Source organism: Petaurus breviceps, unplaced genomic scaffold, assembly GCF_028583685.1.
Source record: "Petaurus breviceps papuanus isolate PSGF00001 unplaced genomic scaffold, PetGlider_PUasm1.0 216, whole genome shotgun sequence".
Classification (NCBI taxonomy): domain Eukaryota; kingdom Metazoa; phylum Chordata; class Mammalia; order Diprotodontia; family Petauridae; genus Petaurus; species Petaurus breviceps.
Genome location: NW_027185867.1, coordinates 4,731,940 through 4,747,035, shown reverse-complemented (window position 1 = coordinate 4,747,035; position 15,096 = coordinate 4,731,940). Strand labels below are relative to the sequence as shown.

At 38.5% G+C, this 15,096-nt stretch overlaps 1 protein-coding gene across 1 annotated transcript in view; it reads right to left on the bottom strand.

Annotated features, from left to right (window-relative positions):
- The window catches only part of MICAL3 (microtubule associated monooxygenase, calponin and LIM domain containing 3), a 246,450-nt gene that overhangs the window by 132,367 nt on the left and 98,987 nt on the right, over positions 1-15,096 (bottom strand). Inside the window, exons 9-17 of the mRNA XM_069094298.1 lie at positions 13,104-13,361; positions 12,485-12,600; positions 10,183-10,309; positions 9,245-9,341; positions 4,667-4,814; positions 2,858-3,054; positions 1,680-1,786; positions 1,506-1,568; positions 560-736 (exon numbers count right to left, since the gene is read on the bottom strand). Of these exons, the coding sequence (XP_068950399.1) occupies positions 560-736; positions 1,506-1,568; positions 1,680-1,786; positions 2,858-3,054; positions 4,667-4,814; positions 9,245-9,341; positions 10,183-10,309; positions 12,485-12,600; positions 13,104-13,361 (1,290 nt within the window). The remainder of the gene's footprint in view (positions 1-559; positions 737-1,505; positions 1,569-1,679; positions 1,787-2,857; positions 3,055-4,666; positions 4,815-9,244; positions 9,342-10,182; positions 10,310-12,484; positions 12,601-13,103; positions 13,362-15,096) is intronic.

Sequence of the window (15,096 nt, the reverse complement as noted above, 5' to 3'; positions counted from 1 at the left end):
TTCCCTCGTGTGACAGGAAACACTGATAGATTTTGAGTCAGCAAGCCTCAGAGTAGTGTTAATACAGTGGAAAGAATGCTGGATTTGTAGTAAGAAGATCTGGGACCAAATCTCGAAATGTATTATATTCTGGCCAAAAATCTAGTCTGCCATGAACCTGAGAAGGTTGGGTTCTTTGGAGAAGGTAACTGGGATATTTAGAGGCAAAGCTAATGTAGTCACCCCAAGTCCTCTGGACAGAGAATTCATAGTGGGCTCAGATTTCTCCTGAATTCTACCAGTTTAGACTTCATCAGCCAAGGAATACCAATCACCTCTCCCCTAAGGTCCAACCTCCCCTTGATCACAATTCTTCACCAGATGTCACCACACTCAGGCAGCATGACCAGCACTGCAGTTTCTTTCTGTAGTGTTTGGGCCCAGAAGGACTTAGCATAGCAGACTCACACAACAGAGCTGCTTCTTGACAACGAAGAAATATAAAATGACCTTTATTTTCCTCCACCTCAACCCAAATCCAAGTAAGAGTCCAAGGATAAGACATGGTTCTGTGTCCTACCTGTCTCTTTATGCCAGAAGAGGATTGTAGTGGTGCATTCTCCTCAAATTTTGCCAGTAATTGGGTAGCCATGGACTTCACTTTATTCTGGTTCCCAATAGCAATGTCAATCCTCCTCTCGGTTAGGGCGCTTACCAGAGTGGGCCTCTCTTCCCTGTAACTTCGAGGTGGCTCCTCCTAAGACAGCAAAACCCAAGAATCAAAACACCTAATCATAACAGAGCTTCCCCCAAATGTCTTTCCCTATAAGAGACTTTGAGTTTTTACTTCTGTTGGGGCTCAACAGGTAATGTTCTATCTTCTCTCAGAACTCAGAAGGGGAGCAAGCATAGATTTACTAGTGTTAACAGTGTGCCAGGTAGGAGGACCCTTTTGACAAAATTAATGATTAAGCATTTATTAAGCACTTAATATATGCTATACACACTACTAAATGCTAGGTAGAAACTGAAAATCTGAGAGTTGCTTTCCTCAAGGAGCTCACACTCGAACTGGGTAGACAATACACCAAAGAAAGTTTAACTTCAGGGTAGCTAAAAAGGGCCGGAAGTCCCAAGGCTTCAGTGGCAGAGAAGATAGCAAGGCCCGAAGATCTTTAAGTTACATAAATGTCAAATGCCAGTGCCAGAGACCTGAAAAGCTTAGACAAAGGTAGAGAGTTAGGCCTGGGAGAGACACTTAGAAGACAAGGACAGGACAGATGACAAATAACTGGTTTCCGAGTCATCTTATCAACAACTCTCCTAAAATAATAATAATAAAAAACAAACATACAGAAAACCTAAAGGAAAACACTAAGAAAAGAGATGATCTGACCACGGAAGTCCATATAAAGGTTAGGGATGAATGAAAATATGCCCAAATCTGACCCACCAAGAGTAGATTTTGGAGAAGACAAAGGTAATTCCATTTAATAAATTCAATCATTTTTCTGGTTGATTCTCACCTCCTCTGACTGACTGGTCTTCCTTCTCTTCCCCACACCATCCAAGTCCTTCTCTTTCTTATCCTGTACCAAAAGGGGGTGGGAGAGGGAGAGAAAACATTTATTCTGGTCAACATATTCAAACATTCACTCATGCGATCAGCTCCCCAGTATAAGAAAAAATGTCCTTTTTACCTTGGGAGTACGCTTACGGGAGATGCTCTGCCCAAGTTTGCTAAGGAAGGAGATGGGGGATTTGGTACTAGCAATGAGGACTGCTTTCTCTTCAGCATCCAAAGTAGCTGTGAACATAAATACTTGGGTCAGAAACTTCCATGAGAAGCTTAGAAGTAATCAGTCTTGACCAGGCCTCTTTTTTGATGATCAACCAACAAACACTTATTAGGCATGAGAACCAATACCCAGTAACCCTCCTCTTCTGAGTAATCCCAATTTATCCTGTCTATAGATTGCTTGTACATAGTTGTTTGCATGTAATGCATCTTCCCCATTAGACTGTGAGCTCCTGAAGAGCTGAAACTGTTTCTTGCCTTTCTTTGTACCCTTAGTACATAGTAGGCACTTAATAATATTTACTGACTGACTGAATATAAAGATAAAAAATGAATAGTCCCTCCACTCAAAGAGCTGGTAAAGAAGTTACCAGACCACTCAGATTTAGACTGGAGTTTAGATGGGGGAAATAACAGATTATATTTAAGCAAATAGAAGACAAAAAGTAATTTTCGGGAAGATACTAAGAGCTAGATGGAGGGTAGGAGGAGGGAGCAGTCAGAAATCAGGAAAGATCTCATGTAGGAGCTAGAGTCTGATCTCCAATCTGAAGGGAACCTGAGATTCTAAGGGGTGGGAGGATATTCCAGGCAGAGGGACCTTGTGCACTGGGACAGAGAATATCCTGCCTGAAGGAGCGGCATGGTTTGGCTGGACCACAAAGCACATGAAGGGGAGTCATGTAAGGAGTTACCAGGATATTCAGATTTTCACCAAATGCTGACTTTTCTACATGCTTGTCAGCAGTTGCAGGAGGAGCTAAATACACTTTTCAAACTTGGTTTTCAGTTCAATTGCATTAAAATAAAAGCCTGTATGGGTTTTCCTTGGGTTTCCATAAAAAATGAAAAAAAAAATATATATATATATATGTATGTATGTGTGTGTATGTTTCCATGACCAAAAGGCAAAGTTCTATTCAATCACTGACTTCCCTGTTGGAATTTGCTTTTCGTGGTGCAGCTGAAGGATGTGGCTGGAAGGGTGGGGTGGGGGAGGAAGAAATTCAGACAAACAGGAAATGAAGGAATTTTATAGCATTTGCCACTTATAATAGACTTTTGTCCTAGATTCCTTACCACTGGAGGGGATGGAGTCCTTGAACATCTCATAGAACTGGGTCAGGTACATCACCATTGATAGCTTGTCGGGTTCCCCAACTGAAGCCATTTCCTTGCCTGTCATGATGGGAGAAATTCCTAATTCCTTTTCAGCAATATCAAAGGCCAGTTGATTGTTTTTCTCTGTGTTATGCTCATCTAAAGAATCAAAATCTCTGGAAAGTGAGGTTAAAAAAATATGAATTTCTTAAAGGAACAAACAAGGAAATGTCAATCTACTGAATTTGAAGGCAGAAACTTGCATGTTACTTGACACTTTATTTCTCTGTCCTTTGATTTAAAGAATGTCAAGCATTTTCTAAGCAAATTCTTGCTCAAGGATCTATTATAGAGAAGCAGGTGAAGAAAAACTAGAAAACTATTCTTACCTACCTAAACTAATAAGCTCATAAACAGATTTTAACTTTAATATATACCCTATACAGTCAGGTTTATCTTATAGTCCCTGATGGTATACTAAGTAATAACAATCATATGTAGACCAGATTTTCAAATGGGACTAAAACCTACTTGGTATCCCTCTCTCTGTAATGAGATTTTGTTTTGCTAAGCAAGCTCTGGTAATTCTTGAATCAGCATACTCCTCCAAGGGAAATTCCACAACCTTCCTTAGAAGATTTTTTTCCATTGCTAAATTTCCTGAGTTTTCCAAAGTACTCAGATGAACATTTCCCCACTGTACTTGAACTCCCTGATGTTCAATCTGAGGAAAAATGGATACAGATTCCTCTGTAAGTGTTTTTGTGTTCACTAAGCAGTCTCTACTGCTATATTAACCTCTGGACCTCAAAAGTTATTTTTTAAAAAAATGGGATTTCAAAAAAAATTTATTCCTCTTGTCAATAGATTCCAAACACAGGGCCCCAAACTGAGTCAAGTATGTGAATGAGGTCTAAGCAATGCCAAATGACCTCAGTGTCTTTTGTTTTGCCACTAGAAAACAACTAACTCGGCTAGAACCAACCAAGGCAGCATTTGACATTTTATGCCAGCAGGAGACTTCCTTCCTTCCCTCCCCCCATTTTCTTCCTTATGCTTTCTTCTCGGACACCATTTCTGCACAGAACTGACTTCTAAGTCCCAAATGTAGTTACCAATCTCTTTATTCAAAACCCACCTCAAACTTCTCATGCCCTTCTCATCCCTGAAGCCATTTCATAGTAACCACTAAATGAACTGAGGGGTAAAATACAAAAATTAATCTTACCCAAGAAAACTAGAAATTTCTATTATGAAAATGTCTTTCTCCATCTTGCATCAGAATGCTTTTTAAACATCCCTAAGCTAGCTATGAAAATAAAACCAAAGGGGAAATTGGTAAAAAGGTATTGCATATTAACTATTATGTAAAAAATAGTATTTCTTCATTTCACTTTCATGTGAATCTATTTTATGGGAATCTGTGTGGGGACTGAGGTAGATACTTACAACTGTTTAATGGAACTGGAAGATAAGAGGAAATAACACAACTTATCGGTGCTTTTGGTTGCTTCTTCAAGGGTAATGATAGACTTTTCTATATGTAAAACAAGCAGGCCCATATGAAGGGGCTTGGGGCTTCTTAACCATGTGTCTAAACTGAGCTACTATAGAGCCTTGCAAATGATGCTTAATTACAACTGGCTGCATATGAATTATTGTCATTGAGAAAAATTGCTTTGCCCTGCACTTTACTCAACTAAAAGAAAAACATATAGCTAACCGCAGGCAGGACATTCTGAGATTCCTGGGCAAGAAAAAATACAAATATAGTTTGCCACAACTTACATGAGATCAGGGCGGTATCTGTGGATAATTGCACAAAGGGCCAGGCCACTTTTCCAGGACATGGTAAGATCTGTCACATTTACTCCAGCATAGCCATCTGTCTGTCTTTGGCACCAGCCCAGCAGTTTGCTGGAACGAGCTACAGACTCTAAAAATACAGAGAAAGTCATAGCAGTCAATGGTCACTTAGCAGTGTAGCTAAGGAATCTTCCTAAGACATTGTACAATATACAAATGAAGTGTGTAAAGTCTGTCTATGGGGAAAGCATAAGAATAATCTGTTCTCAAAAGAAGCCAATGAGGAATAATAACTTCAAATGATGACAGGAGGAATGTCGTGGGTTCGACCACAAACCATTATCCTATTTGGACTCTAACTTCATTAGTCAGAGCTACTTCCCCTCAAACAGTGATAAGAAATAAATGAACTGGTTTATAGCTGTTTTTTTCTTTTTTACTATTCTAAACTAAACAAACATAAAAAATGTTTCAATTCTATATACAAACATCACCCTTATTTCAAAAGGCTCTCCTATGAAGGCTATAGAAATTGTTGCTCTTTTTCTGAGAGAAGTCTGGAGGTATAGTTGTAATTAATATCATATTGAGATGCTTTGCCTAGAGTCAAGGAGAATATGTGTGAAATAAAGTTTGATATGTGAGATAAACAATGGAGAAGACAGAGAATAGGGTGAGAAACTTTTTTTATATTAGAACTCTCTTAAATGTTAGTTAATAAAGAAACACTGGGAACTGTTGCAAAGTGAAGTGAGCAGAACCAGGAGAATGTTATACACAGTAACAGCAATAATATATGATGAAGAACCGTGAATGACTTAGCTATTCTCAGCAATATAACAATCCAAGACAATCCCAAAGGACTAATGAAGCATACTATCTGCCTTCAGAGAAAAAAATGATGTCTGAATACAGACTGAAGCATGATAGTTTTTATTTTCTTTCATTCTTTTTCTTTTATTTGAATCTTCTTGTACAAAGTGATATGGAAATGTTTTACATGATTATGTCTATAATATGTATATGTATGTAAATAACCTGTATTTGTTTCAGGGAGGGGGGAAGGCAGGGAGGGAAGGAGGAATAGAATTTGGAACTCAAAACTTTAAAAAAAAAGTCAAAAAAATTATTTTAACATGTAATTGGGGGAAACACACATATCTCAAATTGCTGGAAAAAATTTTAAAAATTAACATTGGAAAGAAAAATTTTCTGAAGTTGAGTATAGAAAGAGAATATTAAGAGTGAAGGTTTGAGAGAAACAGAAGAGACTGTGTTTTCCCATCATGGCTGGAGATAAACTGAAGACACAGAGATGGAAGACAGAGATAGTGCATTTCTTTATGAAAGTATTGTAAACTTCATCTTGTGAAGAGAATTTGTGTGTTACTCTCTGCAGACTAGTGCCAAACTGTTTTCATAACTGAAGTAAAGTTGCCTGTAGTTATTGAGAACATTGGAGGTGACTGGCTGTAATCATTTTCACTGCTAAACTATCATAAATAATTATGTCTTTGTTTTATATTTAATTCATAGTTAAAATATTCCATGTCAAGAAATTTTAATATTTGTTTAATCCTAGGCTATTAAGACATTTCATATTTGGAAAGATATGAGTAACTACTACTAGGAAAAAGATGTTTCTTCAGTTTATTAAATAATATTTGATTAGCTGGAGATAGAGGTACTGAGCTGAGACAGTTGTGGCAGATATTGAAATTTTATTAATTAATTAAGAAAAATAAAATGTATTTGTTACCCTAGAGCTTAGACTCATGAAATTAAATAAGTACCTGGAGAGGGGTGATCTATGAGTGAGAATGAGTGATCTCACACTCCACATTAATGCTGTTATGTGTAGAGACAAACCCTACTCCCCTACTTCTCAAAGAACAGGAAAGGAAGACTGGATATGTATATCCCGTGAATCTCTATCATGTACTTCTTATCAAATTTAACCCAGCAGTTCCAACACTGGCTCATCTGTATCCCCGTGTGAACTTCATTAGATACTCTTGTCTTCTGGCATTACTATTCCTAATTCCTCTCCCTTCATAAACCTGCCCAGCAACAAAAATAAAAGCCTTTCCTTGTAACAAGTAAGTACAGTGAAACAAAATGAATTCATGCACTATGTCTGAAAAATGTATGTCTCCTTCTATGGATCTCTAGTCAATCACTTCTCTGCCAAGAGGTAGGAATCCTGATTTTATTATCATTGATCTAAAGAGGTGGTTCACGATCATTAATTTTAAGTCTTGTTAAAATTTGTTTTTCTTCACAATAGTCATTGTTTAAAACTATATGCTTCTGCTCACTTCCATGGCTGTTTACTTGTTTTTCTTTTTTTTAAAAGTCAATCACTGAAGGGCTCAAAGGGAAGAGAGGAAGAGAGGAACTACTGAGCCATCATTAATTCTTAGGTCCCACAGATGTTTTGTGCATCTGCTGATGACCACTCAAAAGGAAATCCTTCATTCAAATATGAGTTTCCAAAGACCCACTCTAACTAGTAGCTATTTTTTAAAAAAATAGTAACCAAAAGCTCTAGCTTCACATTTTTACATACCAGAAATAAAAATATAGAAAGAAGCCCTACTTAGAATAATAATATTGGAAGGAGGGAAAACTCTTGCTTATGAAGGCTGTTAAAACCGGGAACAGTACTTTTTAAAAGAGTAATCCCCAGCTTAAATAGTCCTCTCCAAAGAAAATTTTATATATTTAAGAGAATCAGAAAGAAATGAGCAGAATTAGCTAGAGAAAGATCATGGAACTGACAGCTTGCTGCCACTGGGAAAACTATTTTCTTTCTTTTTTTTTTTAAATTAAATTTTATATTTATTTTACATCATTCATTTCCACAAGATTTTGAGTTACAAATTTTCTCCCTATCTTTACCCTACCCACCACCTCAAAACAGTGATCCTACTGTATATCCCCTCCCCCAATCTGCTCTCTCCTATATCTTCCCCCATCCCCCTCTGACTTTACAGTAGGGCAAAATGGATCTCCATACCCCCAGTGCCGGTATATCTTATTTCCACTGGGAAAATTCTGAGGGGTATTTTGAAAGAACTACATTCTGAGAAGAAGTGATGAGGTATTTTTGGAGGAAAAGACTTTTGTCCAGACATAAATGGATAAGTGAATGATAGCAGTGACTGGAACAGGGATAAGGCTGAACCAGCAGTTGGAGAAAGAAGTCTAATGAATGGCTTCTAATTTCTCTTTTCACAGATGTGAATGACTATGATATCCCACACAATTGAATAAATTGTTCAAGAATTTATATTTCTCTATTATCTGACACTGTTAATAAATCTTGTGGTTAGGAACAGTGATATCTGTTAAAGGCTATAAGTTCAATATCTGAAAACAAAGAAAGTTTAGAGCAAAAGAAACTTACTTAACTTTATATATACCAGGGACAGTATAGACCTGATTGAGATAGAGTTTTTAAGTTAATACCAGAACATACCTCAAGATTTCCTTTGAACCCAGAGAAATAAATAAGGTGATGAGACAGTAGCAGAATTAGTGGTCGAGGGGCTGATATAGTTCTCTCAAGTACCTCACAATTATTACTAAAAGCCATCTTTTCGACCACAGGGTCTTTAAAAAGAGACTTGAGTAGTGAGTAGCACTGAAACCAACATCGCTGGGAAACGGCTGCCAGGGCACATTAATTTGCTCTTACAAAAACGAACTCTCTTAAGAATCACTATTATTCCCTTCTTGCACCACTTCCTCCAAAAAACCAAACCCTCAGGACCCCAAAACCAAAAACAAGGAGCAGAGGGAAAAAAAGAATCAATGAAACATTTTAAAAACACACAGAAAAGAAAAAGTTTGGTCGAGGACAAGGAGGGTCAGGTTGAAATTAGAACACTAAGTCTAATATGTACTTGAAATAAGCTGTATATAATATGTAATCTTCTTTCTGTCCTTCCTTGAATACAGAAATTTTCACGTTTGTTGATTTTTGTCAAATACATAATAATAAAAAAAATACTTGAAGGAAAAATCAGTTTCATGCTATCACAGTTCTAACTTTGAAGAAGTAGCCTGTTAAATACTTTATGTTCACAACCAATGTCTATTCAATAACTTGACGGAGATCTTACCCACATACTATTATATTAATTATGAGCAAGAGAATCTGCTTTTATTCAGTACTTTTCAAAGTGGAAATGCTATTTTAGACAAAAAAATAGGACTGCCTTCTCATCTGCCTCTTATCATTAAAGGGCACATCATATAATCTATTTGAGGTACCCTTTCCCCCCCTCAAACTTGTGATTTTATTAGGTTGAAGGAGGGTCCAGTGAAGAAACTCCTTTTGCAAATGCAGTTCTGCAACTGTGCAATTTGTAGTCTAAACGAGCTGCCTGAGATACAAAGGTTCAATAACTTGCACACAGGTAGTATGGGTCAGAGGGGGTGTTGAACCAAGGTTTTCCTGACTCCACTGGCCAGCTCTCTATTCGACACACCATGCTGTCTAAGTGTACTTAACCTGAATAAATATCACTTGGGGAAACCACTGCTTGAACTTACCATTTCGGGTGAGCTTTGGTGTTACTTGAGAGTTCACCAGGTTCTCCATTTCCAGGTGAACATCTTTCAGTTCTCCTGTGTCATATAAATGAAGCACCTGGAGGAGAATTGGGCATTAAAAGAAAAATGCCATGCCTCACTAGGAAATCTCAAGTTATTAGCACAATAGGTTGCTTAGGAAAGACTGAGATGCTAAAATCCCACCTCCTAGTATCCACATCCTAATTTTCTCAAGGCTGAAGATGTTGAAGACCAACAATCTTTATTTTGAAAAACAAAAACATTAGTTTTTGAGAAGAAGCGAGAAAGACTCCATAAGCCTTGTTATACTGTGCTGCATTTAACTGTACTACCAAGCAGTTAAAATCAACACTCCCACTGTCATGACACATAAGAGTGATGGTGCAGTAGGGATACTTCACAAAACAACTTCTTATCAAGGGACATGAAGGAACCCCTTGCCTTTTGTAGAAAGAGGGGGTTTAATTCCCTTAACATAAAAGGTAAAGAAGAGGAGAGACTGCAAAATTTAAACTTTGGGTAAGAGGCAGTTATTGCTGCTTTTGAAAAACCCAGATTCTTTCCTCAAGCATTAATGCTACTATATGGATAATGAGAAACAACAAAGTGTAGGATTAAGTCAGATAGATTTGGGATGTAGTCTTGGTGACACCATGAGCAATGCCTTGGTTTCTCCATCTGCTACATGAAAATTGCATTCACCACTCCCAAGCATACAGAAATGTCATGAGGCAGTGGGAGATACTATAACAAAGCTATTAGAGCCTTACAAGTATTTTCTAAATTCATATCATCAGGTAACCTACATGGTGAAATCACAGGTCCAAATAAAAAAAAAAAAGTATAATCAGATCCCCGTGAACAGATGAGCTCAGGACTATCATAAAACTGAGTCCAGCTGACTAAATGAACCTTACCTGGTTTGGCCGCAGGAAGTTGACATTGATATTGGGATACCTGGTGACAGGATCGATGCTGTAACGGCTGAAGTTTTTACTCACATTCTCAGGAGTAGTCTGAGGCAGCAACCTATAAATGCTTTCCCTGTAACATCACATACCAATATTACTCAAAAGACCTGACATAATATCAGTGATACCTGTTAATTCATCTAATTGTATATATGAGAGGACTGAAGGACACATATGAAGGACAGAGCAAAAAATTCTATTCTTGCTTACTTGCCACACATCACGTAACATTTCTCGCTTTCCTGACTCACTGAAATGATGACATGGGAAGGAGACTGGCTGTTGGCCAGTGAGAGCCAGCACAGATTCCACTGCTTAGGGCAAGAATGAGGTCCTGGATCTAATGATAAAATCAACTAATTAAGTATTTAACCTCTTAATGTTATCGCAAAAGAACCAGGTATCAATAATACAGTACAATTATCATCCTTGTCATAAGATATCATGAATTATCATACTTATCTACAAGCAGAAATTTCAGACAGTGGTTTGGACTAGACCACCAGGTTTCTTCCAATCTAAGCTCTTACAAGATAACTTTGTCTTTCTTTCATATCACGGGAGAAAATTAAACCAACAAAAGGTGTTTAAGTGACAAAGTTAGACATCAGAACCCAAGTTCAGTCAATTAATATTTTTAGGTGCCTGTTATGTTCCAGACACTATGCTAAGTGCTGAGGATAAAAATACAAAAAATGAAACACTTCCTTACTTCCAATGAGCTTATATTCTAATGGGGGAGGACAAGTGCATATAAAAAATATATACTGCAAAAATAAAAAGCAAATCCGTGTGAGTGTGTGTGTGCATGTATGTATACTTATGCGTGTATATGTATTTACTTAGTATACTTTTTAAATCTACACAGAAAATAGCTACAAACAAGATAGTTTGGGAGGGAAGACACTAACAGTTGGGTGGATCAGGAGAAATTTCCTGCAGATAATAGTGAATGGACTTCATCTCATTGGAAGAGAGGGGCTTTGTGCAGCAGAGGTATAGCAGGAGAGCATTCCAGGCATAGGGGACAGACAGTACAAAGGCACAGAGATGGAAGATGGAGCTTTATGAGTGAGCAACACAGGGAAGGCCAGTTTGGGGGAGCTGTAACGCACATGTGCATATGAGGTGGGGGTGGTGGGTGGTGGCTAAATTGTAGAGTGGGGGGTGTTAGGTAGAGGGAGTGATGAGGCTGGAAAGGCAAGTTGGGGATATGTTGTGTAGGATTTTACAAGTTAAAGAGGGGCAGCCAGGTGGTGCAGTAAGAGTGCCAGCCCCGGAGTCGGGAAGATCCCGGAATCAGTTCTGGCCTCAGATACTTAACACCCACACAAAAAAACTGTATGTAACCTTGGGCAAGTTACTTAACCCCAATTGCTTAAAAAAAAAAAAAGTTAAACAGAGGAATTTCTTCCCAAGGCAACAGGAAGACACTGGAATTGGTCTAGTAGGGTGCTGACATGGTAAGATCTGCATAAGGAAAATTACTTTGGTAGCCTTGTGAGAAATGGAATGGGATTGCGCAGTGAGTAGAGTGCTGGCCCTGGCATCAGGAGGACCTGAGTTTGGATCCAGCCTCAGACACTTGACACACACAAACAAAAAACCTAGCCGTGTGACCTTGGGCAAGTTACTTAAACCCAACTGCCCTCCAAAAAAAGCAAAAAAAAAAAAGAAAGAAATGGAATGGGATAATGAATGACTTCAGGCTGGGAGACCAATTAGGAAGGTGTTACTTCCTATAGTAATACAGCCAATAATCTAGGCAAGAAAGATGAGCAGCTGAACGAAGGTGGTTATGTATGCAAGTAGAGAGAAGGGGTTGGATGTGAGAGATGTTATAAAGGAAGAAACAGCAAGATTTGGCAAATGATAGTATATGTGGGGTGAGAGAAAGCAAGGAGTCAATAATAATGCCAGACTTACAAACTTGAGGTGCTGGAAGGATGGCAGGCAGTGCCTTTGACAGAAACAAGAAGTCTGAAAGAGTTCAGGGTTAATGGGAAAAGATAATGAATTCAGTTTTAGACATGCTGACTTTAAGATAGTTGTGGGAGCATCCAATCTGAAATATCCAAGAAGAAATCAACGAAACAGGACTGAAGTTTGGGGGAGAGACTGGGGCTGAACACAGATCTGGGAGTCATTTGTATAGAGGTGACAGTTAGATTCATGGAACGTTATGGAGAGAGAAGCAATGAATATCCACATCCTCGGTTTTCAAACAGGGGGCACTCATTTCCATTACCTTTCTGCTAGAACCTCCAGAGGACTAATTCCTAGAGACCAGCTTCGAACCATCCAGGCCGAGTCCATAGCAGCCAGAAAGCCCCGGGCTATTCCAGTCCCCATCGGCCAAAAAGGCTGCACAAAAGGTTTTTGCAGTGAGGAGGGGGTGGGAGAAATGCAGAAAAAGAGAGAACAAAATAAAATAAGTTAAAAAGGTAAAATGAATGAAAATACATAACATTCTGCTGAAGTTTAGCTATAGTACATATATGATATATTAAAACTTCACTCATATCTCTAACTATAGCTCATTCTGTAGTATCAGGTACATTACTACCCTATAAGATATCATTTCCCTTCCTTCATACTTGGGCAGCCAGGTGGCCCAGTGAATAGAATACTGAGCCTAGAATCAGGAAGATTCATCTTTCTGAGTTCAAATCTGGCCTCAGACACTTACAGCTGTGTGACGCTGGGCAAGTTACTTAACCCTATTTGCTGCAGTTTCTTCATCTGTAAAATGAGCTGGAGAAGGAAATGGCAAACCTGACACACTCTGACACCTCTTTGCCAAGAAAACCCCAAATGGTGTCATGAGGAATTGGGCACAACTGAACAACAGCTTCCTTCATACTCACCTCAAGCAGGCTATCCCCAACCAGGGCCACCAATAACTGATGACCATTCTGTTCCCGAACCAGGGCTGCATTCTCTGATGCATACATGCAGGTGAAGTCAAACATGGCCACATCTGGTTGCCCATAGTGATTAATGGCAAAGTCCAATGACGGCAGTTGCTGATTGGTAGAGAAGTCAGCTGCTTCCCTGGCATAGCTGAGCAGAGCCTCCTGGTCTACATTCTCTCGAGATAGCAAGAGTTCTGTGTCAGCATAGTCCTGTCTCCAAATAGAGGAGGGGCTCATGATGGAAGAACTCAGGTAGAGACTTGAAATTTTAAAAATTATGATATGTAAAAATAATAATGTTACTATAGTCTAAGAAGCAACGAATATGGATAATTCAGAGAAGAATGGAAAGACATGAACTGATGCAAACTACAGATAAGAACTAAAAAAACAATGTACGCAATGACTATGAAAACAAAACTCTCAAAAGTGAATACTGTGTAATTATAATGACCAAGTCTGACCTCTAAGAACAGATGAGGAAATACACCTCCCTATTTCCCTCCTTTCTTTTTTTTGTGGGGGTGGGGGGATAGAAGGGGGCAGAATGATGAAGGGTACAGAGCACACATTGCACATTCTGTCAGACTCAGCTGAGTGTTGTTTAGAACTGGTTTTCTCCCCCTTTGTATACTTTGTTTAAAGGGATGACTCTCTGGATAAGAAGGGGAAAAGATATATAAAAACATAAAGGTGATAACAGAAACAGAAAAACAGAAGATAGCAATAAAAAAATTGCTTTAATGGATGTTTCTAATCCTTTCAACTTTTAAAAGCTAAATTCTAAAATATGACTCTTCAATCAAAACCACCTAAGCCATCAACACCAAGTGACCCCCCTATTTCAAATACAGCCTAAAGGAAAGATTTTAAAGTTTTGGTGCATAAGGTAGGCAGCCACATCAGCCCAGGAGGTTAGGGAGAAGAAATATATTGCAAATAGAAAAAAAAATGTATTCAACACAATAAATGAAAATTAAATTGCGAAAGGGACCAAGAAGAATCCATCTTCAAAAGGCAAAACAATGATGACAGAACAAAGTTTCTGTAAAACAGTATTAGACATTCCTTCCCTTATGATGAAGCTATAGGATTTGAATTGATATTTCCTACTTAATTGAAGTAGGCCCTAAAGGTCCAAAGTATAACTGATAACATTTATTTATAAAACATTAGAAGTCAAAACAGAAACACTCATGTTTGTCTTGGAAAACGTTTGCTCACTAATGAGCAAGAGTCTGCGGGAGGGCTTGTCAGGATATACATATGGCATAATCCCTGCTGCCTTCTAGGGAAAGTAAATCAGATCTTGAAATTCTAAAATTGTTCCTACATATTTCTTTTCAGCAAATATGGTCTGTCTAAAGGTAGGAGATCTGAAATGAGTCTTGGTTCCCTGGTATGCCAGTTTGATGGATACAGACGATAGATGGATAGCATCTCAGTCATAAAAAAAAGAAATCCAATTTTTTTGAAGCATATACTGCTTGTGTCAAACTGCTCGAGTGTCTTTATACTCATTAGACAGAAGGAAAAGTAGACCAACCAAGGGCCAGATCTGGGGCAAAAGGAACAGTTTGTTATGTGTCTATGCTCATCAATTCCCAATGTACTTTGTAAACCTCAGATAAGGGAACAGTAGTATCCCTCAAAGTAAACGGAAAGTCATGTGACCCCACAAACACAAAGAATGACCTAAACACGTCTGCCTGTTTCTGGTGAAAACAGAACTGTATCTAACTCTGGTATTACCTCTCTCTCTCTGTCTCTCTCTGTCTCTGTCTCTCTGTCTCTCTCCTCTGTCTCTCTGTCTCTCTCTCTCTGTCTCTCTCTCTCTCTCTCTGTCTCTCTGTCTCTCTCTCTGTCTCTGTCTCTCTCTCCCTCTCTCTCTCTCTCCCCTCTCTCTCTGTCTCTCTCTCTGTCTCTCTCTCTCTGTCTCTCTCTC